Source organism: Oryctolagus cuniculus, chromosome 15 (genome assembly GCF_051225735.1).
Source record: "Oryctolagus cuniculus isolate XC-2025 breed Fujian yellow rabbit chromosome 15, ASM5122573v1, whole genome shotgun sequence".
NCBI classification, from domain to species: Eukaryota; Metazoa; Chordata; class Mammalia; order Lagomorpha; family Leporidae; genus Oryctolagus; species Oryctolagus cuniculus.
The window spans coordinates 17,002,569-17,028,139 of record NC_142881.1 but is presented as its reverse complement, the minus strand read 5'-3'; the positions used below and the strand labels follow the sequence as shown (position 1 = coordinate 17,028,139).

The 25,571-nt window shown below is 50.4% G+C and overlaps 1 protein-coding gene across 50 annotated transcripts in view; it reads left to right on the top strand.

The window, feature by feature from the left end:
• Positions 1–23,217, top strand: part of TCF7L2 (transcription factor 7 like 2) — a 197,806-nt gene extending 174,589 nt beyond the window's left edge. For 8 of the 50 annotated variants that reach the window (XM_051823616.3, XM_051823615.3, XM_051823606.3 and 5 more), the window contains 7 exons: positions 7,050–7,175; positions 7,647–7,806; positions 8,186–8,293; positions 13,534–13,582; positions 14,163–14,213; positions 15,476–15,548; positions 21,016–23,217. In XM_051823616.3, coding sequence (XP_051679576.1) covers positions 7,050–7,175; positions 7,647–7,806; positions 8,186–8,293; positions 13,534–13,582; positions 14,163–14,213; positions 15,476–15,548; positions 21,016–21,439 — 991 coding nt within the window. In that variant the 3' untranslated portion in view covers positions 21,440–23,217. Of the gene's footprint in view, positions 1–7,034; positions 7,176–7,646; positions 7,807–8,185; positions 8,294–13,533; positions 13,583–14,162; positions 14,214–15,475; positions 15,549–16,205; positions 16,279–21,015 lie in introns of all 50 variants that reach the window. The other 42 variants (XM_051823622.3, XM_051823619.3, XM_051823613.3 and 39 more) reach the window with 9 other exon arrangements.
• The last annotated feature ends 2,354 nt before the right edge of the window (positions 23,218–25,571 follow it).

Sequence of the window (25,571 nt, the reverse complement as noted above, 5' to 3'; positions counted from 1 at the left end):
GGTGGAGATCATTTTATTACTACACAAAGAAGAGTTTGAGAAAAGATTATTGGTCTTTTCAAAGCTCAGACTCTGAGAGTCAGAAAGAAAGCCCCACCCCCACCCCACCAAAGGAGAGCCATTCAGTTAGATAGTAAAGACATGCTCAATGTAGCCACATGGGGAATTCTAGATTTTCTAGTGGCCACGTTTTTGTTTTTTTATTTTTTAAGTTTGTTTTTTTATTAGAAAAAGGTGAAATTATTCATAGTGGTATCTTTTATGCAAGCCAGTACTATAAGCCAAAATATTATCATTGCGGCTACTCTATTACTACTGTTACTGAGATTTCCCACTCGTTTCTGTACTTGCTTTTCATAAGCTGATACAGCACATCTCCGTTTGGACTGGCCACATGTCAGCCACTCGATGGCCACGTGGAGCTGGTGGCTGTAACATTAGCCCATGCAGCTCTGCGTCTTTGAACACTGAAAAGAGAAGTCGTGTGTGTGTGTCCATTCATGTATGTTTATATTTAAACCTGTGGTTTATATACGGCTTACACACCCATCCCCGTGTTCTTGTTTCCTCCCCCTAATTAATTCTGGCTAATTTTTCAGTGACTGCTAGTTTATTTGCAAACTGGTTGGCAGCAGTATGTTTAAGTAGTCACTAATTGCTCCTAATGATAGTTTTATTTTCTGTTCATCTGATTTTCAGTCCAGTTAATTAAATCGGTGGAGGTTTAGACTTTCCTGATGGGCTGAAACAACCAATCCATTTTGCTGATGGCCCGTAATTAGATTAGCATGCATTACATGGCATGGATGCTGTCCCCCACCTCTTCCCCCAATCTCTGTGGCCAGCATGGGAAGCCAAGACCAGAGAAGGGGTTGGCAAGATGGGCCAAGATGCCTCTTCCCCTATTTGCAAAAACAATGACTTTGGTGGGAAAAAGAGTAAGAATTGGCTAAGGAAAGCAAACCGCAGCGTAGCTAGTTGGCATTTGTAATCACGCCGCAAACCGTCACGTAATTAGCAAGACCTGTTTCCCACGTGTGTGAGATGCATCATCTAAATTTCAGAATCCACGCTGGTACAAGTTAGGCGGGAAAATGCCATGTTCTCTGGTCTGGCGAGATGGGGAAGGTTTCGCTCATTACATAATATCATCACAGGCTCACCAAGCCTGGGAACGACCCGGGAGTCTCCCAGGAGGAGAGCCCGCTCTGAGCAGCTGGCGGCCCTCGGCCCCTCCTCCCACCGTCCCAGCGGCTCCGGGTTGCACCTGATTATTTGTCAGGTTTGTTTATTCAGTGCATCCCAGAGGTTAAAAGCAGGAAAGTAATCGGAGGATAGGGATTGGGGTTAAGCTTATCGATTGAATTATCATTAGGAGGTGAGCAGATGATTTCTAGGTGGGCAGGGGTGGCGGACCGGAAGACAGCGATGGGAAGAAGAAAGGTTAGGGGCTTGAGGTGTGCTGGGGGCTGGGGGGGCGGGGGGGAGGAGCAAGGCGGCTGATTCCCCAGGTAGGCCTTATGAAAGGTAGCTAGTTAAAAAGCGTACACAGCAAATTAAATACATTATTGTGATAATGGCGCGACAGAAGTGCGGGTCTATTATACTTATGGCAGTTATAGCAAATGTAGGCAGCTTGCCCTGTTCCAGAACACCCTTTGATTTTCATTCTATTCAGCAGCAGGGCCAGGACTTCTCAGAATTAAGTGATGGGTCATTATACTTTAAACACCATGGAGAAGCCTAGATTGGCAATTAAACAGCTCTTGCTGACACTCACTTGTGCCACCCTGTGACCCCCTTTAGATTGAGATGTTGGAGCTCCGGGCCCTCAGCCTGCTAAATTGGTGCAAGGCTCTTCTCCCGACGAGAGCGGGCTCTGAAATCTGCCGGCTTCAAAGGGAGCGAGATCATGTATAAACCATAATGTGGGTGCACCGTGGCTCACAAAAAAATAAGGCAGGGAGAGATGAAATGTTACAAGTGCAAGGGGGAAAATGAGAGAATAATGACAAACCTAATGCAACTCAAAGCAGGATTGTTGCACAGGAAAATGCATCCTACTGCTTGTGCATAAAATCAAGGCCGGCAGATGACATGCAGTTAACAGAAACGTGTCAACAGTGAAGGAAAGTGAGAGTGAGTACGGGAGAAGCCCCTGAGACAGCCAGAAACAAAAATTAGTTGTCCTTAACAAGTTAAGGTTCATCATTATATTCTGGCTTGGAGCCATGAAAGCAGACGGGGGTATCTAATGAGCTGCTTAGAATTTTTAGGGTGTTTATTGCACTCCACGAAGTAGGTGTCTGCAGAAAGGGATGTCTTAGGCGAAGGTGTGCTTCCAGCCCACACACACGCTCACACACAGTCTCTTCCTCTGCCACGTGTGTTTGTCACGACTACAAATGTGCGCCAAGGTCGGGATCCAGGAAGTCTCGCTGCTTCGCGGAGGTCCTGGGAGTTTGTCCCCACCCCAAAGTGCTCTCACACTGTGGGGTGTCGTCCTGTTGTGGTTGATGTGCAGGCAGCTGCATGTGCGTGCACACGCGTGTGTACAGCCCCCACGCACACACACACACACAGGGTTTCCATCACTTCCTCACCCGGCTTTCTCTCTCTCTCTCGTCTGTACCCATATGCTCGTTCTGCAGGGAGGGAATATATGTATTTGAGGAAGGTCAGGCCTTTGAAACTCCCAGGAAAGGCTGCCACTCCACCTCCCCCTCATCCAGGAGCTCCCAAGAACACATGTTTGTGAGAGGTTTTCTCTGCATCCCTTGAGCCGTGGGGAAGAGCAAGGTGTGACCTGGGAGCCCAGGTGCCTCCCAACGCCTTGCTTTTCTGGTTTTCTTTCTTTCTTTCTTTCTTTCTTTCTTTCTTTCTTTCTTTCTTTCTTTCTTTCTTTCTTTCTTTCTTTCTTTCTTTCTTTCTTTCTTTCAGGAGAAAAGGGTGGATGTTGTTTGGGCTTTTAAATCTTACTCTCCCTCTTCCCTCTCCCCTCTCCCCCTCTTCCCTCTCCTCCTCTCCCCCTCCTCCCCCTTCCCCCTCCTCCCCCTTTTCCCCTCTCCCCTCCTCCCTTCCCCCTTTTTCTCTCCTTCCCCCTCCTTCCTTCCCCCTCCCTCCTTCCCCCTCTCCTTTTCTTTCTCTCTTCCCCTCTCCCTTCTCTCCCCCCCTCCCCTCCTCCTCTCCCCCTCCCCTCTCCTTCCCTCCTTCCTTCCCCCCTCTCCTTTTCTTTTTCCCCCTTCCTCTCTTCTCTCTTCCCCTCTCCCCCTCCCTCCCTCTCCCCTCACCCCCTCCTCCTCTCCCTCCTCCCTCCCCCTCCTCTCCTTTTCTTTCCCCCTTCCTCTCTTCTCTCTCCCCCTCTTCCCCTCCTCCTCTCCCCCTCCCCCCTCCCCTCACCCCCTCCTCCTCTCCCTCCTCCCTCCCCCTCCTCTCCTTTTCTTTCCCCCTTCCTCCCTTTCTCTCTCCCCCTCTCCCCCTCCTCCTCTCCCCCTCCCTCCCTCTCTCCCCTTGCCCCCCTCCCCCTCCTCCTCTCCCTCTCTCCTCCCTTCCCCTCCCTCCTCCCTCCTCCCCCCTCTCCTTTTCTTTCCCCCTTCCTCTCTTCCCCTCTTCCCCTCTCCCTTCTTTCCTCTCCCTTCCCTTTCTCCTCCCCACCTCCCCCATACCCTAGAAATCACATCACTGTTAGCAAGCTTTGGCACCACCTCAAATGCACCAAGGCAGAGACAGGGAGGGGCCCCGTTGGTGGCGTCTCCAAGTCAAGCCTCTCCTGTGGCTCTGTGCACTGCTCGTCGGTGCCGCTCCGCTCTGCTGAGCTGTGTAAATTCAGCGCGTGCTTTAATTTTCAAATGTGTGACTTTGACCAAACAAAAACTCTTCCATCCATACGTGGGAAGACTCTTGTTAGCATGGAAGCCTGCCTGGCCTCATAGAAGTGCAGAGGTGGGGAGGCAGGGCTCCAGAGGCCAGGAAGGGTGAGGGGAGGGCATAGAGGGGGGCCAGATCAGGGCCCAAGGATGAGTTGCAGGGGAGGAGGAAGGGCTGCAAGGCCACCGCAGGGCGACCACTGGGTGTAACAGTTCATCAGATATTTCATAAAAACCAGCAGAGAGAAGTTTGGAGGTCTCCAGCACCAAGAAGTGATAAAAAGCAGATGGGAATGTTAATCAGCCTGATTGGATGGTTACACATTGTGTTCATGTATCAAATGATCATAACTCTATCCCAGAAATATGTACAACTACAAATGTTTTTAAATGAAAAAAATAAATATGGGATTGTTTTTGAAATAATTGTCACGATAAAACCCCATTAGGACCTCAGGTTCCCTCCAGAATTGGCCATTGAAAGAGCAAAGCAGGTTACTATGCCATAGATGATGTGTTGGCCTATTTTGGTTTTAGATATATTAAGAAAATTCTCTTTCTGTCTCTCCCACCCTTTCTCTCTGCAACTCTGAGTTTCAAAATACATAAATGTTTTAAAAAAAAAAAGTTGGCCGGCGCCGCGGCTCACCAGGCTAATCCTCCACCTGCGGTGCCGGCACGCTGGGTTCTAGTCCCGGTCGGGGTGCCAGATTCTGTCCCGGTTGCTCCTCTTCCAGTCCAGCTCTCTGCTGTAGCCCGGCAAGGCAGTGGAGGATGGGCCAAGTGCTTGGGCCCTGCACCCGCATGGGTGACCAGGAGGAAACACCCGGCTCCTGGCTTCGGATCGGTGCAACGCGCCAGCCACAGCGCACCAGCTGTAGCGGCCATTTGGGGGGTGAACCAACGGAAAAGGAAGACCTTTCTTTCTGTCTCTCTCTCTCACTGTCTAACTCTGCCTGTTTAAAAAAAAAAAAAAATGGTGCTAGCATTTTGGCATAGCAGCTAAAGACGCTAACTGCAATGCTGGCATCCCATAGGGACAAGTCCCAACTGCTCTACTTCCAATCCAGCTCCCTGCTGATGGCCTGGGAAAAGCAGTGGAAGATGGCCCAAGTGCTTGGACCATTTGGGGAGTGAACCAATAGATGAAAGAACTCTCTCTCTTTTTGCAACTCTGACTTTCAAAATAAACAAGTAGTTTTTGTTTTTTGTGGGGTTTTTTTTGGTAAGGAGAGTCACACTCTCCTGCAAATTAGAGTTTTTTTCTTGTTTTCTTTTTCTTTTTTAGATTTATTTATTTACTTGAAAGGGAGAATTACAGATGGAGAAGGAGAGACAAAGGTCTTCCACCTACTGGTTCACTCCCCCAATGGCTACAACAGGCGGAGCTGAGCCAACCCAAAGCCAGGAGCCAGGAGCTTCCTGCAGGTCTCCCATGTGGGTACAGAGGGCGCAACCACATGGGCCATCTTCTATTGCTTTCCCAGGCCATAGCAGAGAGCTGGATCAAAAGTGGAGCAGCTGGGATACAAACCGGTACCCACACAGGATGCCAGTGCCACAGGTGGAGGCTTTAGCCCACTACAGCTTCCCTGATGATCAGCCGTGTAACCTAGCCAGACTGGGCGAGGGGGCAGCATTTATTTTCTTTTGAAATTCAGCCCTTTTTGCCCTCGCCCTGCTCTTCTCTCCTGTAGTCCACGTGGCTTTAAGAGCAGTGGCTCATCAACCCCAGTAAGAGGGTGACTCCAAGAATGTCCCAGAATCAGAGAGCTAGTTGTCTGTTTGCATATGGGCCGAGGGTCATGTGAAATTGGTTCCTCATGTCCTGGCTGATTTGCATGGTTGGGAATTGCCAGTTCAGGGCCTAATATGTAATTGAAAGAAGTTTGCTAAAGTTGAACAGTTTCAGTGTCTTTCCTGCATCTGTAATCTTGTATTCATGTGATTTAGAAATCTTACATTGTAGAGGAAACCGGGCATAGGAGTGAGAATTGAAAGCTTTTTGTGTGTGTTTGGGGGAGTGTTTTACATCCTTCCATAAAGTGATACAAATTTAAACTTATTTAAATCGCCCATGAGGGCTGACACTGGGGTAGGGGGTAAAGCTGCCTCCTGGAACACCGGCATCCCAGGTGGGCGCCAGTTCAAGTCCCAGATGCTCCACTTCTGATCTGGCTTTCTGCTAATGTGCCTGGGAGAGCAGCGGAGGATGGCCCCAGGACCACATGGGAGACCTGGCTTCTGACCACCCCAGCTGCGGCCATTACGGTCATTGGGGAAATGAACCAGCCAATGAAGACATTCATCCTTCCTCTCTCCCTCTCCCTCTCCCTCTCCCTCTCCCTCTCCCTCTCCCTCTCCCTCTCCCTCTCCCTCTCCCTCTCCCTCTCCCTCTCCCTCTCCCTCTCCCTCTCTCCCTCTCCCTCTCCCTCTCCCTCTCCCTCTCCCTCTCTCTCTCTCCCTCCCCCCCCATCTCTCCATAATTCTGCTTTTCAAATAAATAAGTAAATCTTTAAAAAAAAAAAAAAGAAATAAAAATGAAGCATTCCTCACTTACGATGCGAGCCAAACAAGAAATATTTAGATGTCCCCTCATCTTCCTGCCTCACCGTTTCCCGTTCCTGTCAAGCAATGGTCACAGCAGCAAGCAAGAGGAACATAATTTTATTGCAGCTCATCAGCAGAGTGGGACCTAATGAGGCGTGCACAACACTGTCAACACTTGCGTGTCTGTTTCAGCCACGTTAATATTTTATGCAGCTGTCAATAGGCAGCACGAGATTTCACCTTCCACTCTCGGGCTGATTAGGACATAAGAAATTGTCTTCTTAGATGCCACTAATAATCTTCCAAACAAGAGTGGACGTGCGGTCTCCAGCAGGTAGTCCAAGCCCGCTTTTCCGCCCAAGTACATCAGTTGAATTTGTCTTTTGCTAAAGATGTTAAAAATTATAATGTCTCATGTCAGTAGCAATAATGAAGGGGAAGATTGGCTTTAATGACATTATGAGAATCATTATGTTTAATTTATCGCTAATTAATGCTGACAGGTTTCATATGCCTCGGGTTGCTTTCATGTGAGTGCCACGTGCTGGGTGTTTTTTTTTGAATTGTGTGTACACATCCCTCCTCATTCATTCATTTTGATTCTGACGATTTACACAGCTTCCTGTCTTCCAGGTTCCCTCCCCACATGGTTCCACCACATCACACTCTGCACACGACCGGCATCCCCCACCCGGCCATAGTCACACCCACAGTGAAGCAGGAATCCTCCCAGAGTGACGTCGGCTCACTCCACAGCTCGTAAGTGCCGCTCTTGGGACTGCTTTCCTGGGAGGCTCTGGTCGTGGGCCGGTGGCGCTCTGCCGGGGCTGGCCTCCCGTGGCTCGACACCAGCCAGCACTGTTCCCAGGAGGCCTGAGGGCTCCCTATGAGGAAAGAGAAGGCCTCAGTGCTGGGTCTCGTAGCTTAGGATAGAACTCTGCTCACGAGTGCACTCCGCTGGGCTGAGGCAACCTTGGTGGCTTCGTTCTGTGAGTGCCAGGGCAGCTGCCGACGTGGAGATGGTGCCAGGACGTTCTCCCCTCCATCCTGGCGGAAATTCTGTGCTCCTGAAACTTGAGGAAGTGGTCACAAAGCTTCTGTCTTCCCCCCACTCCTCTCAAGCTGGTTTTCTTTTTTTTTTTGGGGGGGGGGGGTCAGATGGAGAAGATGCAAAGTGGGTGCGAGCCTCGGGGTGGTTGACTGGACTCTGTCTCTTTGGCCTCCACGCAGAAAGCATCAGGACTCCAAGAAGGAAGAGGAGAAGAAGAAGCCCCACATAAAGAAACCTCTTAACGCGTTCATGTTGTATATGAAGGAGATGAGAGCCAAGGTCGTCGCCGAGTGCACACTGAAAGAGAGTGCGGCCATCAACCAGATCCTGGGGCGGAGGGTAGGTGGCCCCCATCCCGGGGGGCAGTGGGCCGGGTGGCAAGATGCCCTTGTCCCCATTTCCTTGAAAGTCCTCGAATGCCTTCCAGGGAGACGGGACCGGTCATTCCCCAGTCAGGCTGTATTCAGCGCAGGCCCAGCCCTCACTTGTTCCCACGACAGAGGAGGCAGAAGACAGAACCCCGTAGAAGAGCAGTCGGGTTTTGTCTCTGCGCTCCTGTTAGTCCTGGGGCCCGGCAAACTCACGGAGCCCGCAGGTTCACCACTTCCAGTCGGACGCGACTCAGAAAGAAGCGTTGCTTGTGGTCCACATGGCCGTGGTGCAGTTGGTGATGTTTTTGCGTCTTTCTCCCCTGCACCACCTGTCTCCTCCCCTGCAGTGGCATGCGCTGTCCAGAGAGGAGCAAGCAAAATATTACGAGCTGGCCCGGAAGGAGCGACAGCTTCACATGCAGCTCTACCCTGGCTGGTCCGCGCGGGATAACTACGTAAGTGGATCATTCTCCGTGCAGCTGTCGTGTGTGTCCACGTGGACAGACAGAACAGGCACTGCCAACTTGAACCCAGCCTCTGGACCGTTCAGTCCCGCCCACCTCTGGGGCTGTTAGCAGCTGCCTGCGCACCAAGTGGGAGAATCTTACTTGGCTTCCAGATTGCAGTGTTGGGGCAGGGGGATGAGGCTGGTGGTCAGATGTTCCAGCTTGGGACACATGAAATTGATTTGGGACTGTCTGTACTTGCTTTACCCACGTCTTAGAAGTGGCAGGGCTGTAGGATAGGCTCGGAGGAGCTTAAGTTCCAGGTTAGGTCGCCCATGCTCCTTGGTACCATGTGGAGTAGCCCTAGAAGGAAGACCAGGGGCGATGGGTGGAGGGAGGAAGAGCTTTCCATTCCTCATAGGTCTTCCAGCCCGGCCTGCTCTCTAAAGAAGGAAAAGCAAAAGTGTTGCCTTGTGCTATGACGCAGAAGCTGGAAGCCCGTTTCATCCAGAGAGGGGCATGATGGGAATATCCCTGGAAGTAGCCAGAAGTCATCCTTTGGCGAGATGGATGACTGTAGGCCCTGCGGGGGTCGGGAGGGGCGCGTGTTGCCGAGCTCTGTGTCGGCTGTGGGATTTGCCCAGTTCCTCTCCCAGTGTTTCACAGCAGTAGGATTGCAGTGTTCATGACCCCGCCATTCTTGTCCTGCCGTGAACTTGCTGTCCTGGACACACCATGCTGACCCTTCTCGCCGTTATTTCTTACCCTGCTCGCCCCGGATCTCAAGCCCTGGGCTCTTCTCTTCTCGAAAGGGGATGCCGTGCCTCTTCCTCTGCCTGATTCCTTATCACAGGGCACTGGACTTTGTGACGCCATCTTGGCATCTCTCTTCTGGGAAACTTGTCTTGGCACAAGTCCAGGTCTCTGCACCCATCTTGCTGAGGTCATGGAGCCTTCGGGGATAGATAACTCAGTGCTCCCCGACTTGGCCCTACTGGTGCTGTCATCCGTGAGGAAGAGGCTCCCTGTGTGTGGGGTTGAGATCATTCTCGATGGTGTACTTAGCACACAGCACTGTATTGTGAGGGTTGAGAATTAAGTCGACATCTTTATTCTTTCATACCTTCTGGTGCACCAAAAAATCAACACTATCTATGCAACCAGAAAGGCTGCTTTTCACGCGCTCTGATTCCCTAGTTCAAGTTCACAGGTCCCTGCCTCTTTATGCTCATACCTTTTACACATGCTTACAAGACTGCTTCTTGCTGTGTAGATAGGGGAGAAGGAAGAACAGAGAGACTCTTGGGCCTAACTCCTACGACCCTGCCTGTCTCCCTGTAGGCCCCACTGCCCCTGGCTGGCAGCACTAGACGGCATTCCACCTGGGAGTCAGAACAGGAAGTAGTGCTAGTCCCTGTCCATGGCACGTTAGCTCTGCCAGGACCCCATGTCACCAATAGATGGGCACACGCGAGGTCTTCATAGCCAGGACCTCTCTTGGGTCCCCAGCATGTGCGTGGTGCGGAAATCTTTCTTCTGGAGCTGAACGGAGGATGAGAAAGTCCACACACTCCACAGGCTTGCTGCCCACCCCGCCTGACCCCGGCTCTGTAGCTTGTGCACACGCAGCCCTATCGGTTCAGGGCAGCTGCCCGCCTGGTCTCGGGTCAGCTTCTGCCTCCTGCAGACCCTATTCTTTGAGCCATCTAGAATGGTCCCACGAGAGGGACCTCAGCTTCTCTGTAGCTAGCATATCCCCAGGAGACGTTTTGGGTCATAGACAGGTGTGCAGGGCCCACACTGCACAACTCGAGAGGGTGTGCCATTGGCACTGTGGTCTGTAGAATGGTGCCCCTTGGAGTTGTGCAGGATGAAAGCTCCCGAAAACACAAGCCCAGCTTCCTGAGAACGTCAGGAAGAAGAAGGCTGTGTAGTCCTGGCTGGGAATCACGGAGACAAGGCGTGACCTGCAGTGACTTCGGCTCAGTTTTCCATTCAGAAGGTGGCTTAGTGTCATCATAAAGGGACTTGTGAGGAGCCTTGAACATTTAGACGTAGATCTGGGCTTAGGGCTACAGAAGTCTGGTGTCACAGTGGCTTCTTGCACTTGCGTGTGAACACACACACACACACACACACACGTCCTCCTTGCTTCCGTGTTCCGAGAACAGTCTCAGGACAGGAATTACAGACTTGAAGCTTTTGTGGATTTAGTTGTAGCAGAAGGCATAGTATTTCCTTGTAGCCAGCTCAACCTAGGAGTTCATAGGAAGATCAGCTTGGTCGCTGTTAGGTCCAAATGGAGCTTCTGGAAAATGCAGAGCTGCCGCCTCCTGCTCTGGTAGGCACGTGGTGACAGCAGCAGCGTTGAGTAAAACAATCACCTTTGTGTCTTCAGACTTAGAGAAAATACTCTGGGTGCCGTGGTAAAATCAAACCCCTGACATTGCATTAGAACGTTATTTCTTCTCAAACTTCCTGTGTTAGGGAAGGGGCATAAATCCTATGTCATTTGCTCATGTTGAGCTGTTTTCTCCCTCTCCCTCCTGTGTAATAGACCTTTTCTTTCTTTCTTATTTTCTATTTACTTGAGTGACAGAGCTCCCATCCCTCTGGTTCACTCCCCAAATGCCCTCATGGCTGGGCCTGGGCCAGGGCCGAAGCCAGGAGCTGGACACTCAGTCCAGGTCTCCGGTGTTGAGTGGCAGGAACCCACTTATTTGAACCATTGCTGTGGCCTCCCAGCGTTAGCAGGAAGCTGAAGTCAGGAGCTGGAGCCAGGACTGAAACCCAGGCACTCCAGGATGGGACACGGGTTTTTTACCTGATGGCCTGGAACACCTGCTCCGAGGTCTTGTCTTTCTTTAGTTGCAGGTGGACCAGCAGCGGGGTGGCCAGAGGCCTGGAGTCTAGATAGTGCTTTCCTCAGCCACCAGTGGCTTCCTGTGGGCAGGGGACCTTCCAGGTGCCTTCAGAGTACACCGCATGGGTGGGAAACGGGTAGTAGCGTGTGAAAGACGTCTGCAGAGCCCTGCAACCCCCTGCAAGCTGGACTTGCCCTCTGCCCAGTTGAGTTTCCGCTTGAGGCTGCTGAGTCCCCTGAGCCCAGCAGGCTAGCAGACCTGGTGCCTGGTGCACGGCAGCCGGGTGGCACGTGGCTCTGGTCATGGGGGAGGCACAGATAGCAACAGGGTGCTGCAGGCTCGTGAGACGCAGGCCTCGCGACAAGGCCAGAACCCCCCTTAAAGCAACTGTGTACTGAGGGGTACAGCATGTCCAAACAGAAGCCCTGGACCAGTGGACAGAGTTACTCCCAAGCGTCCCAGGCCCCCAGATGGAAGGAGAGCTCTCTGATGTTTCCGGCCCGAGCTTCTCACGGAGCTTACACGTTCTCAGGGGTTCTACTCACCGCCGAGCTTTTCTCTTTGGCCTTGGCCTCAGCTTGCCGTGAGAGCCTTTAGGCAAAGGCAGTGAGTAGAATCCTGAGACGCGTAGAAGTGTAAGGCCATTTATTTGCTTTTGATTTGTACCAGCCAGCCAACTTGTACGGATTGGGCTGGTGCTAATGAGGTGAGCGAGAACTAATTTTAGACCAGGAATGAGGCACTTGCCCCTACAGAATTCCTCCCTTGTCCAATCCATAACCTGAGCTGACCGTCCAGGTGTCACGCAGGCCGAGGGTGGGGGATGTGAATGACTCCATGCGATCGGCCACCCCTTATCATTGAAGAAAGAGCTTCCTGGGGCAAGCGTTGGGAGCAGCGGTTAAAACACCTCTTGGGACACCCACATCCCGTACTGGAGTGCCTGGGTTCAAGTCCTGGCTCTGATTCTGATCCCAGCTTTCTGGGATCTGTGAGCCCTGGGGAGCAGCAGGTAATGGCTGAAGGACTTGGATCCCTGCCACCTATATGGAAGACCCAGATTGAACCCAGGTTCCTGGCTGCAGTCTGGCACAACCCCAGTTGTTAGCATTTGGGGAATGATGAGAGATTCTCCCTCTCCCTCTCCTCCCCCCCCCCCTCTCCCTCGCTCCCTCTCTCCCTCTCTCTCTCTCTCTCTGCCTTTCAAGGGGGAAAAAATAGGGTTTCCTTAGAAGACCAAGCATTAAATATCCAAGACTGCCTTAATTCTTATCCTGGCCGAGCTACGTGGTAGCTGTGTGACCTCAGGAAACTTACCTAGCCCTCTGTACCTCAGTTTCCTAGTCTGTGAAATGGGAGTGGTGCGAGTCCTGGTTGAATAGGATTGTGGCTGAGTGAGCTGGTCTGTGCAGCATACTCACAGTTGTGCCTGCCACCTAGCACACGCTCAGGAAATGTTAGCTGTCCCCCGGAGTATCACTGCTGCTCGTCACACAGACGCTTGGGCCTATGATTTTTCCGGAAGCATAACCATACAAACATTCTTTAGCTCTCGATAAAATATCCAAAATATGACCTGAGATACTCCGTGCTTGATTATAAAATAGACTTTGTGTTAGATGGCTGTGCCCAATCGTAGGCTAACACCAGGGTGCTGAGCGTATGGAAGGTGGGTTGGCTGTGTGATGTCTGATAGGGGGGTGTACTAGGTGCCTTTCAATGACATTTTCCACCTGTGATGGTTTTTATCAGAAGGTAGCCAGTGGTACATGGGGGAGCCTCTGTGTAGGCTGCGAATGGAGGGGACGACCTTTCTGTGGGTTCTGCCCAGCAGGTGTGCGAGGATCCCGGATGGTTCCCAGCTCTGTCACTCCTGCCCCTTCCATCTTTTAAAACCCAGGCCTGCACTAGAGCTCTCTGAGGAACCCATCCTGAAGCTCTCCTCTTCAGGCAGAAGAGGGGCACCCTGGCCTTACTGAGGCTGCGCGGTTGAGTGGGGCAGACCCAGCAGCTCTCTCAGCCACCCCGGCTGGCCCGCGCTGTGTGCACCTGCTCCCTGGAGTCAGACCCTGGGGCTGCTTCCAGCCCCTGAATCTTCCCCTCCTCCTTCCATTTCCCGGAACCGGATCAGCCCTGGTCGGGTTTGGCAACGGACAGAGACCTGCGCGTCATAGCATGGATCTTCCCTTCTTCACTGGTTCCACCGTCCTCTTCCCCTAGGGCCATGTTGTGTCCCCCCAGCTGGGGCACAGCTCAGGGCGTTTGGATTAAAGGGGGTTAGAGGTTGGACAGGTTCTGTGGGTGGGTGTGCATGGAAGTGGCAAGAGGGTCCATTCCTGCTGCCTTTCCTGAAATAATTCCCTTGTGTTTCATCTGTTCACCTAGGGGAAGAAGAAGAAGAGGAAAAGGGACAAGCAACCGGGAGAGACCAATGGTAAGTGACAGCACTCAGGATGGAGGAAGGCCCACTCCTTGATGTTAGGCTCCCAGCTGGGGCAGGCAGGAGAAACTCAAGGCCAGGACCTTGTGGGGGATCCCATGTAGCCAGCCTCTTCTGTTTATGCATTTTAATTAATTGCTTCATGACTGCCCTGTTAAAGCTAGTAACATTCATTGTTGCATGAAAAGCACATTGTAACTCTAGTGGAATGTGTTTTTAAATAACTTTTGCAAAGCCTGTAACGAGAGCCAGCAGTAGGCATGCCTAGGCTGGGGTTGATTCAGTCTACTTATTTTGTATGTGTCTGAGAAGGGGTGAGGAGGGGGCCTGGGGGAGCCGGAGGAGGGGGTGTGTGTGAGTGTCTGATATTAATGGGCTGTTCCTGAATGTTCTGATGCATGCCTTTACAGTGGTCAATTGCACCCATTTTAAATTAAGGAGGTTTGTCATTCTCTAGAAGAAATTAGAAATACTGCATAGGCAATCTCAGAGGTCCCTTGGAGAAGGCCAGGCTTTTACAGTCAAACAAAACAAAAGTTTTGAAGGCTTTGTATAATTTGTTCTTTTTTTTCAGAACACAGCGAATGTTTCCTAAATCCTTGCCTTTCACTTCCTCCGATTACAGGTGCTAATGTCATTTTGAGTCATTAAAGTAGTTGATAAACTGTTTTTTAATTTTTCTTGCCATGATAGTTTTATTAACATTAAACACGTATGACATTTAAATATTTCTTTAAAATGACCATCTACACGGTTCTGTATGTTTCAGTAGATTTTTTTTTTCTCAGTTGCTTTGGTTGTTTTTTAATTTTTTTTGAATTTGATGTAACTTTGGTTTTGTTTATTTATTTATTTTTCCCATAAAAGTTGTTTAAGCAGTGATGACAGTGATTTAGAGTTGAACTAACTGTGCAAATTGAATATGCAGTATTTCTTTAAAAGAGACTGGTTAAAAAAAAGAAAAGAAAAACAAATGGAAGGAATTCAGTAATAAACCTCCTTAATCTAATGGCATTTTTTCATCGCTCCCACTAAGTTTTCTCACGCAAGCATGCATCCGCAGTATGATTATTTTTTCCTTTGCTTTTTTTTTGTTTTAGTTTTTTTCTTCCTTTTGCTTTTCTGCTCATAATTTGCAAATCCACTAGCATTTTACTGACTCTGCCTGCAGACCTGCTGCTGTGAGCTTCTAACTAACTCTTAACAGCTCATTCACACAGCTGTGTTTATCTTTATCTGTTCCTCTCTTAATATTAATAAAAATAGATTAAAAAAAAAAGATGACCATTCCAAAAGCTGCAATATCCCAGTACCACAACCCTTTTCTTTCTTTATTTCTTTCTGTTTCATTTCATTTTGTTCTGTTTTTATTTGTAGTTTTTTTTTCCTTTTTTAAACTGTTGTACTCTAAGAAGAAAAAAGCATGTTACAAACTTAATTCCCTCCTTCGCTTTATTTTCTTCTTTAAGAAAAAAAAATTGAGAGAAAAAAAAGCAGAACTAAAAGAGAAAAAAAAATAATTCCAAGTGTGAGTTCTTGAGTATCTAACTTCCCTTTGTCAGCTCAAATCGAATCTGAGAGACAGTCCTTAAAGAAGGGATACTGCAGCTTTATTTGCAACAGCTAATTTCACAAGTGGAATAAGAATGTGATTTTTACTTTTTTTTTAATTAAAGAAAGTTTAAAAAAAGAACGTCAATATTTTGCAAATTAGTAACCAGGTCATTGATTTATTCCCTTTTTTATTTTTATTTTTTTCTTATTTGTATCTTTCTCTCCCCCCTCCCTCCCTCTCTCTCTCTCTCTTTCTCCCTCTCTCTCTCTCTCTCCTCTCCCTTTCTCCCACCGTCCTCCTCCTCTGCTCGCTTCTTTCTTGAACTCATTCAGACCTGAGCGCTCCTAAGAAATGCCGAGCGCGCTTTGGCCTTGATCAACAGAATAACTGGTGCGGCCCTTGCAGGTGTGTATAGTTCCCAGATTCGCTGTGCTGGTTTGCAGCTGGTCTCTGCCATCCCTTCCCCCTCTCTGGCCTGTTGCTCTGTAGCTCTGTGTGTGGATCTTAGGAGACACGAGGGAGTGGGACATTGCCAGGTGTATGGGCTCTGTGAGGGATGTGCTATTCTCCCGCTGCTGCTGCCAAAATGCCACTGTAAAACAGCATCGCGCGTGCCTCCTCGGGGAGCGCCCGCGAGCCCCAGCGCCCTCTCCCGGGGAATGTTGCCTGCCAACCCCCCCTTCCTGGCACCGCCCAGGACCGTGCTCCTGGCCTAGGTAGAAGCCACTGACGTCACCTTCTCCCCTCCTCTTCTCTCTGGTTTTATTTTTTTTATTTTTATTTTTTATTTTTTTGATTTATTTTTCATCGTTGTGTTTTGGTTTCTGGCTGTTGGTTTTTTGTGTGTGTGTGCGTGTTTTATCCTTTTTTTTGTTTTGTTTTGTTGTTTTGTTTTGCGTTTGACTCATGGCAGTCCCTTCCTGTCCATGTCCTCGGTGAGGCAAGCTTACCGAGTAGAGCCGAGGCGCTGTAGAAGAAGAGCGAGCGCTAGCGAGATCTCACATCCAACTGAGCACGACCCACCATTGTGTTGTGTTTTTTGTGTTTACCTTATGCTAACAGATGCAAATACTCCAAAGAAGTGTCGGGCACTGTTCGGGCTTGACAGACAGACTTTATGGTGCAAGCCGTGCAGGTATATCTCCACTGCGAGGCCTCTGGGAAAATCAAAGCCTTCTGTCCTCTTGGTGCCTTAGCGGGACCATTTATTATGACCTTGTTCCATCTGCCTCCCCCACTGGCATCAATGACTAATGATCCTTGCTCTTTAAGATTCCCTTGCTGATTTTATGCCATGTCCTCTTCCCCACTTTCTCTCTCTCTCTCTCTCTCTTCCCTGCCCACTCCTAAACCCTGTTCTTTCGAATAACATATCCTTGGTGGTGGGACTGAGATCACAGCCTTCACAGATAAGGACTGGTCCTCGTGTTTTGGAAGCCAGCGCCCCTCCCCTCCCCAGCACCTTGGTGGGAGTCCTGAGCATAGAGGACCACCGTTGCCAAAGGGCTGAGTGAGCGCAGGGCTGAGCGAGCGCAGAAGTTGGCAGCGACAGCATTCCCCCTGCACTTGGAGTCGTGTCACTCGGAGAAGTGCTCTGGGGCAGGCTTTTTGTTTTTGTTTTTGTTTTTTCCTCCTCCTCCTCCTTCTCCTCCACCTCCTTTTCCTCCTTTGGGTTTTGCATTATGTTTACAAAGCACGTGTCTGTGTTCAGAGGCGCTTCGTGAGCCAACCTTGTTTTACAGTGCTGAAAAAGAAGCGTGGCATTGAACGGCATGCACCAGCTTTAAGGGCTGCAAGCAGTGCGTGGTGCAGTCCCGCACTGCAGCGTTGCTAGGCCTGCAGCATGAGAAACCCGCATATATACATGCATACGGGCGTGGACACGTATGCATACATAGCCCTGGTTCCAAATCCAATCAGAACCGCCCAGAGAGTCCCATGTAAGCACCTGTGTTCCACCTGCAGGCTTCCATCCTCTCAGGGAAGGTGTAGGTACTGCCTTCTTGGTGGAGGGAGTCCCCCTTAGTTCCCGTCTCATTTCCTTTCCTTTAATGAGCATCTTTGGTTAAATTTGTTGTTTCTTTGTTCTGATACAAGCAGTCTTTGAATTTGGAATATTATGATGGTAGGTATCTCAACACCCCAGACACGCTTCCCTGTTTGTAATGCCTCCCTCGTCACGTGTCCCTCTCCTCCATGCCTCTGCCATGTGCTCCGTGTCTAGACGCTAGATCAGACGTCCATCCCATCACGTGCATGCCCACCAGTCTCCTGTGTCTCTGCCCCCCAACTCTGACGCTAGCAGGAGGCATCGGTGAAGGGCCTCCCCTTCACCACGCGAGCGATAGGAGAGCGAGGGACCTACCCAGGTGGCCCCCTGCCCGTTGAGTGAGGGACTTGGGGCCTTCAGTGACCAGCCCTGGTCCCTCTGTGAGCTGGGGGTGTTCCCAGGGGTGTGTGACGAGTGTCTTTGAGCATGACAAAGTCGGTGAAGGGCGATGAGCTGTTTGGCTAGGACGAGCAGGGACTCCACTTGACCCTCCGCGGGCAGCCAGCCGGCTGTGACATCCCGTCCCGAGGCAGCTGCTGTGGCAAGTGGCTTGCTCGCCACGGGGGCCACTCACAGGAGGCTTCTCAGGAGCTGCACACATGCCCAGTAGCTCCCTTTGCGAGGCTGCTTCAGGTGCCTGGTTGGTTGGTTGTGTTCATGGGGTAGGGGCTGGGTGTGGATTTCTGATTTGCTTCAGGAGCAGGTGCTGCAAATGAGACACAGCTATTAGTGACAGTGACCAGGACAGACATCCCCCCCGCCACCCCGCCCCTCACAAAACTCACACCTTGTTTATTAAAGCCCAGGTGTGGGGTCTCCCTCAGGGACCAAGATTTTCTTGATAATAATACTAGTAGTAACATCGGCCATGCCCCAACCTTTATAGCGGCTTCATGTTATGGGGACACTTTCAGGGCTGAGTCCCTTGTCGTGTTGATCCATGCCACAGGAAGTGGAGCTCGGCCAGCCCTTGGCAGTCCCTGGTTTGCTTTCCAGCCTCAGCACCTGACGACGTTCCCACGGCTGTGTCTCCGCCCTGGGTTTTCATGTCACTGAGGTGCTAGCATGTACGTTTCTGCTGGCCTTTGAGGGCAACCTTCTGAAACAGGACGAGGAACTTGAGAATATGTAGGAGCGAGGAACAGAGTTCTGAGTGGCGCTTTCCTGCGTGGAGGTGGAGCCTGGTGGTGGTGTGGGGGTGAGAGGCTGAGTTTTCTCCCGGAAGTTACCTGTCCCTTCCCACCCCACCCCCCAACCTTGCCTTTTCTAGCTGTGCCCCGACCATGTCTGGCTTAATGCTAAAATCAATAAGGACTAAATGTGCTTTGCAAAAAAAGAAGGCAAGCTGTTGCAAGGCAAGGCATTTTCTGACTTGTCAGAAATGTGTTCCAACTGCCTGTCGCCCCATTGGGAGAGAGCAGTGCGCTGTGGTCAGTCTCCGTCCCGGGTCCAGCACATCCCACCCCCCAGATCTGGAAACCTCCATCCTAAGGAGGGCGGGAGGGGTGAGGAAAGACCAGAGATGCTCCTGGTCCGTCAGGGCTCCCAGCTCACCACACGGGGTTGCCCACGCTGCTGCATTTGAGGACATTGAAAGCAGACTCTGTTTGGAGCCCACCAAGTTGCTCTCCGTCTCTCTTCGCTCCGCCCTCATGTAGCATGAGACGTGCCGCTTGCTGTCATTCCCTCGTCCCCCCAGCCCTTCCTCCCCTTCCTGCCCCCTCATTGCTCTCTAGTTGTGCATCTGCCTCTCCCCACCCTGCCCCCACCCCATCCCTCTCCCATTTTTACAATGCATGGGCATCCTAGTTTTTGGAGCATGTTTTGATCTGCAGGCTAAGGTGGTTTCGAACTCTGAGAGCCTTCATTATTTTTCTTGGATTTCTGGGGCGGGAGCAGAAGCCATGGTCTTACTTTAATTTGCCCTGGGGAGAAAAAGGCACGCTGCCCATTTTGAGGGTGAGAGGGGGCTGCCCCTGCTCCTCTAGAGTTCCTTCTGACCCGTAAGTGACAGAGAGAGACCCTGAGACCCCTACCCCATTAGGTCTCAGCCCCTGGGAAGCGGGAAGGACCAGCATGCCCCCCTCTCCTCCCCCCATCCCTCTCCTTCCCCTCCCTTCCCTTCCCCTCCTGCCATCTTGCCAAGCCCACATGCCCCATGCACAGGGCGTCATGAGCCAGTGACTCTGGGGCACAGAACGAGAGAGGAGGAGCTGTGTACGCCCCCTTCCTTCCCGAGCCGGTGCCCTGTGTGACAGTGGTGGCCTTCCAGTGGGCAGTGTCTGAGTTGCTCTCCGGTGGTAGGAAGCTGGCCGGCTCTCATACGTTTATCCTCAGAGACTCACTTGCTGCCGGCCGTGGCTCTTGAGTGTGTCCGGAGGGTCCTTCCATGAGCTCATTCCCGATCTGCATTATTTTTCTGGCATTAGCGGGGTTGATCCCAGGATCACCTTTCCTACCAAAGGCAACCCCACCAGGCTGGGATGAATGGCAGGAGAAGCTTTGAAGTCACATGCTCAATTTCTTGAGTTGATTTTCCCTGACCTCATCCTTTGATGACAAGCAAGGCAGGCTCTGAAACCCTCGTGCGTGCTTGTTACATAAATGGGGAGCGAGAGAGGAGAGATTCTGGTTATGGTGCAAAATTAGTCTTTGTGGCTACTACACCCCTCAGGACAACCCCAGCCCAGGGAGGTCCCTGCCGCGGTTCCCTGGCGTTTCTTCTTTGTCACTTCTCTGTGAGGGTCACACTCAGCATAGTGACAAGGGCAGGGCGCCCCTCCATCCCATGCACAAGTCTCTCCTTCCAAACCTTCTCACTGTGGGCTGGGGGAGGGCAAGCCCCAAATCTTCAAAAGCCAAAAACTAAACTCCAGTTTGGATCTGAATTCAATCCACAACCTGCAGGCCATACAACCAGTTATTCTCGTTCCTTTGGATCATTTTTCTGTTTTTCTTATTCTTCCCCCTCCCCCACCTTTGTTTATCCTCTTCTACCTGTTTTTGGTGGTTTTTTTTTTCTTTTTTTTGGTTTTGGTTTTGGTTTTCTTTTGGTTTTTGTTTTTTGAGTTTATTTTGTTCGAGTTTTGTTTCCCCGCCTCCCTCCCCCCTGATTCTCACCTCTCTTGATTTGGTGTGGTTCTGAACAGACAAGCCCACGAGCTGTCTGGGCGCCAGCAGCCTCATGGTGGTGGTGGTGGTGGTGGTGGTGGTGGTGGTGGTGGTGATGGTGGTGTGGTTTAAACCTTGAAGCCTCTCGCTCGCACCGCCTTCAGCTATGTGGGCTCCACAGTCAGCATTTTCAGTTTCCTATTGATACGAGGCGGCTGGGGAAGGAGCTCTGTCTTTCTCTTTGAAACACACACACAAATCACTGGGGGTGGGGGTGGGGGTGGGGAGAAGGAAATATGATGGGAGAGTTGAGGGTGGGGATGTCTAAGCCAGAAGCTGGTCAGCTCCTCTCAGTTGAGACAAAGCACCTCCTGGCAAATCCATGCCACCCCCCTGCACCTGCCGGTGGCTTCCCTTAGCCTGCTAGCTTACACCTGGGCAGGGGTGGGGCCCTGGGGGCGTGGGAGGGGGCGGGGGCAGGGAGCAGGTAGGGAGTTCTGCATTCTTTCATATTTCATTTGCCAGAGCTGACTATACTTAGACGGGGACCATAGTTAAGGGCGCAGCATGGCACCCCGGCAGTGCCACCGGGTGTACCACACCATGGGGGCATCCGATAGAGGACTTGAGCTTGGCCGTGAGCATTGGGTACTTCTCTGCCTCGGCATCTCTGCCCTTTATTCACAGATAACTCTCTCCCCCTGTTTCTAGGAGAAAAAAAAAGTGCGTTCGCTACATACAAGGTGAAGGCAGCTGCCTCAGCCCCCCCTCTTCAGATGGAAGCCTACTAGACTCGCCTCCCCCCTCCCCGCACCTGCTAGGCTCCCCTCCCCCAGACGCCAAGTCACAGACTGAGCAGACACAGCCGCTCTCGCTGTCCCTGAAGCCCGACCCCCTGGCCCACCTGGCCATGATGCCTCCGCCGCCCGCGCTCCTGCTGGCCGAGGCCGCCCACGGCAAGGCCTCCGCCCTCTGTCCCAACGGGGCTCTGGACCTGCCACCTGCCGCCTTGCAGCCGCCCATTGTCGCCTCGTCCTCGCTCGCACAGCCGTCAACATCTTCCTTACATTCCCACAGCTCGTTGGCCGGGACCCAGCCCCAGCCTCTCTCCCTCGTCACCAAGTCTTTAGAGTAACTTTCAGCCTCGTTAGCCCCGGGTGCTTTGTCGCGTGTTTCCTCTGGCTTTTCTTTCCTCCCTCCGCCTCGAAAGGTTTTGTTTTGTACTCTCTTAATTTTGTGCCACGTGGCTACATGAGTTGATGTTTATCGAGTTCATTGGTCAATATTTGACCCATTCTTATTTCAATTTCTCCTTTTAAATATGTAGATGAGAGAAGAACCTCATAATTCTACCAAAATTTTTATCAACAGCTGTTGAAAGTCTTTGTAGCGTTTAAAATATATATATATATACATAACTGTTATGTAGTTCGGATAGCTTAGTTTTAAAAAGACTGATGAAAAAAGCAAAAAGAAAAAAAAAACGATTTTGAAGCACCCCTCCAGAAGGAGTTGGTTCTGTATTATTTGTATTAAATATGAGCTTGCGAACCAATCATTTTACATCTGGTTTTTCAACCACAAGCGCACGACGAATGCAGTGCCGTTACCTTATTTTTTTTCCCAGTGTGAAACAACTTTTATTGTGATGTTACTTGTTATTGTTTAAATGTACAGAAACAAAGGGTTAAAATGTGTTAATGTACCTTGCTCCATGGTGTTGTTCTTTTTTGGGGGGGAGGGATGCCACTCAACAATGAATGAATCACAACGCTGTCGGACCAGTAGTATTTATTGCTTTAGAGATTGCTTGTACCTGTACGTCGTCCCTTTTTAAATATGTTTTCCCTTTTCTTGAAACTGTATAAAGTTTTCCCCCCTTAGCATAAGCATCTTATATATAACAATTCATTTGTACAAGGTTTTTAAGTTTATATATAAAAATGTGTATATATATTTTTTGTTTCCCTTTTGGACCTTTTGTTCTCTTGTTTTTGGGTATGTTTGTGGTTTTTTGTTGTTTGGGTTTTGTTTTTTTGTTTTGTTTTGTTTTTTGGTTTTCTGTCTTGCTGTATGACACCCAGATGCCGCCAGATGGACATTAACAGTTGCATTAAAGGATCAGTAGCATTAACAAGAGTTGCTTTAAAAAAGCCATTATGTAAAACAAGACTTGAAAGTTAGCAGAGGGGATCTTAGCGACGCTGTATGAGCAGCAGTGGGAACTGCCCGGGTTTCCCCCTTTGAACTGCCAGTAAATGCCCTGGCCCTTAGGACATGGACTGACTGTGTGCAAAACTTTATGTGCCAAAATTCTCAGTGACTTTAGCTTTCTCCCTCTTTTTGATGCTGTAATTTTTGTTCATCATGTTTTTGCTGTGATGTTACATAGGTAGATTTGTATGTAGTTTTAATGTCACCTATAACAAAATGTGTTTGGTAGCAGATTGTCCAGAAAGCATTTTAAATGAAGAGGTGTAAACCCTTAAGGGCCAAAATTCTGTATATTAGATTACTCTTAAAGGAAAACCCAGCTGCCGCTTCTATGTACACATATTACATACAAGTAGGTAGCGAACTTTAAAAATAAAAAAAACCTAGGCATGTTGATGTTGCAAAATGCTGTATAAAGCTGAAACCTGTTCATTCAGTGCCATTGTAGTTGACATGAAGCGATTGTAAAACTGTCTCCGATTTTCTCTGGTTTATTAAAATGCTAACTATAACATTTTTTGTGAATACTTTGAATGTTTCCTAACAGTTGTGATGTTACTGTTCCGTTTTATGCTCTTATTCCAAGTTCATTTTTAATGGTTTGGAAGCCATTTTTGTAATGAATAAATGTTCATGCTGTACAGTATCTGTAGCATGCCGTTCTGGATTAATAAAAGCAACTTAGTATGTGCAGATAAAGGCTGGCCACTCTTTTGTCTGCTTGGGATGTTGTGTCTGGGGAACTTGGACCTGCTGTCGCCGAGAGAGCCACATCCCCAAGTTGGAACTTAGACCATATGGTAAGTATAAGGTGGGCAGTGGAGGTTTCCATACCAGAGCGTGATGTGGACGTCCTTTGGTGGGGGTTTCGTGTCCTGGCTTGTCTACTGTGGCATTCACAATGAAGTTGACCAATGTGAAAGGGTGTTTGTGTCTCTCTCCATGGCATGAGGGAAATTCAAAAAGTCTGTGGAAAACAGAGTTCAAAGATAAGTTGATTTTTGGCACAGCAAATTCTTAAACCCGGGCATAATTTTTTCAGAATAGGCGTATTGGAAGTGCCCTCGTATTCATCTGTACCGTCACCAATGGCTCCTTTCTGGATGCCAAGCACAGTCCCAGAGCAGGTGCTCCCCTCCGGCGTCGGGCACACACCCCTGTCACAAGGTCAAGCAAACAGGTTTTAATTTTGGCTCATGAGACCTGCTTCACCACGAGGGGACTGCAGAGCCACGCCCTCACCCACGGGGAGCCGCATGCAGGGGACAACACGAGGGCGTCCTGTGAGCAGCTGCGGAGCCAAGGGGTCGTTTAAAAAACTGGACCAAGGTGAAACTTAGAGGTGTGTGGGAGGGGGGTGCTTTGCCACAGGGGGACCCCCGCTCCCAGACTGTTCTCTGGCAGCTGTGCAGGTTCATCGCTGCAGGACAGGCCCTCAGGTTCCCACCGGGGTTCCTTTCTCTTGCTGACAGCAGCTGGATGTGCAGTTTGTTCTGTCTGTCCGGGCCCCTGTACCTTCACACAATGGCAGTTCCGATGGGCCTGGGAGCCGGCCTGTGACCGTTGTTGTAAGTTACCGTGGTGTGGCATCGAGGACTTTGAAGTACCTGGGACACTTGGCCGAGCTGCTTTTTGTTCTGTAAACTCCTGGCCCTGTTTTTGGTTGGCTTCGAGTTCCCCGGGGAGGAGGAGTGTTTCGGGTGTTCTCCACTGTATTTTACACCCTGGGCCCGGCGTGACTTGCAGGCACCAACAAGAACAGTTTGTGTGACGTGCCAAGCCAGCAAGGTACATTTGCTCATTTAATCCCAACTGTGCCCACTCCCGCCTCGAGGTGCGTGTGGTGCTTCCCACCCCCAACCCTCTGCTATTTCTAAAAATGGATTAAGAAAGTTGGAGTTGTTGGCTTGTCCAGGGCCATACAGTTAGTAGGTGGTGAACACCTGACTCCAAGCCCAGGTGCTCAACACCAAGTCATGCCACCTTGCACAATAATCAAGACGGCTCTTCCTTCTGCAAAGAAGGGCCCGGCAGCCCCTTTGAAAGCTGTCCTTGTTCATTCCGCCTGCTGTTCTGCACCACACCCCTCTCGCTCACTGGCTCCTGGAGCTGTACTGCAGAGTTAAGCGACTGAAAAGCACCAGCCTGGAAAACTCATGTGCAGGTTCGGGCTGAGACACCACAGTGTTCGGGGAGGATGGCCCTGACCCTTTGGGTCACTGCCAAGTGCGCTCTTGTAGCCCTGTCTTTCCCTCCCTGCTGGTTCACTGTCTGCCATCTTGTCCATGGCCTACTTGAGCTGCTCAAGGCCCACAGCGTTTCTTGGGAGCCTGTCTTTTTCCCTTGCAGAATGTTTATCAACTTCCCCGGCCTCTACCCATGAATCCCAGTAGTATCCTCCCTGTGTTCATCATGACAACCAGACTTGTCTCCAGATACCCCCAGATGTCCTTTGAGGGCAAAATCACCCCCAGTTGAAAACTCTCTCTTGAGATCCCTCCAAGAGGACAGGGTTGTGGTCTTCTTGTTCCCCATTGTGTGCCAGAGTGCTGTTTCAGTGTTGAATGCGCCGTGAGTCTTGGCTTGGTAGATTCTTGTTGAAGGCAGGCAGGAATGAGATTGGCCACTTTGGCACCCACAGTGCGTGACAAGTGGAATAATGATGCTTCCAGGTGTTACATCCTCCTAGCCCCCAGGGTTTTGGTGGCTTGACCCTCTCAGCCATGCTCTGGTGTAGCTCAGTTAACCTTGTTACAAAAGGGGCACAGTGTAATAGCTCTGCCATCTGCCACCCAAGAGCAGGGCTCTTTCTAAAACTCCACCGTGTGTGGTGCCCTGCAATGTTCAAGGGGGTGTGTTGAGGATCTTAACACCTGAATGTGGACCGTGCTTGCCCTGTTCACGGTGCAGGTTCTGGCTCCCAGATGTCAGATGTCCCACTTCCTCTCTGCATCTGGTCGGTGTCATCTGAGCTTAAAAGTTGATTTTCAATCTGGGCATCTGTCCGTTTCATCCACAAGCGTGGATCTGGGGGGTGTTTGTTACTAGGAGAC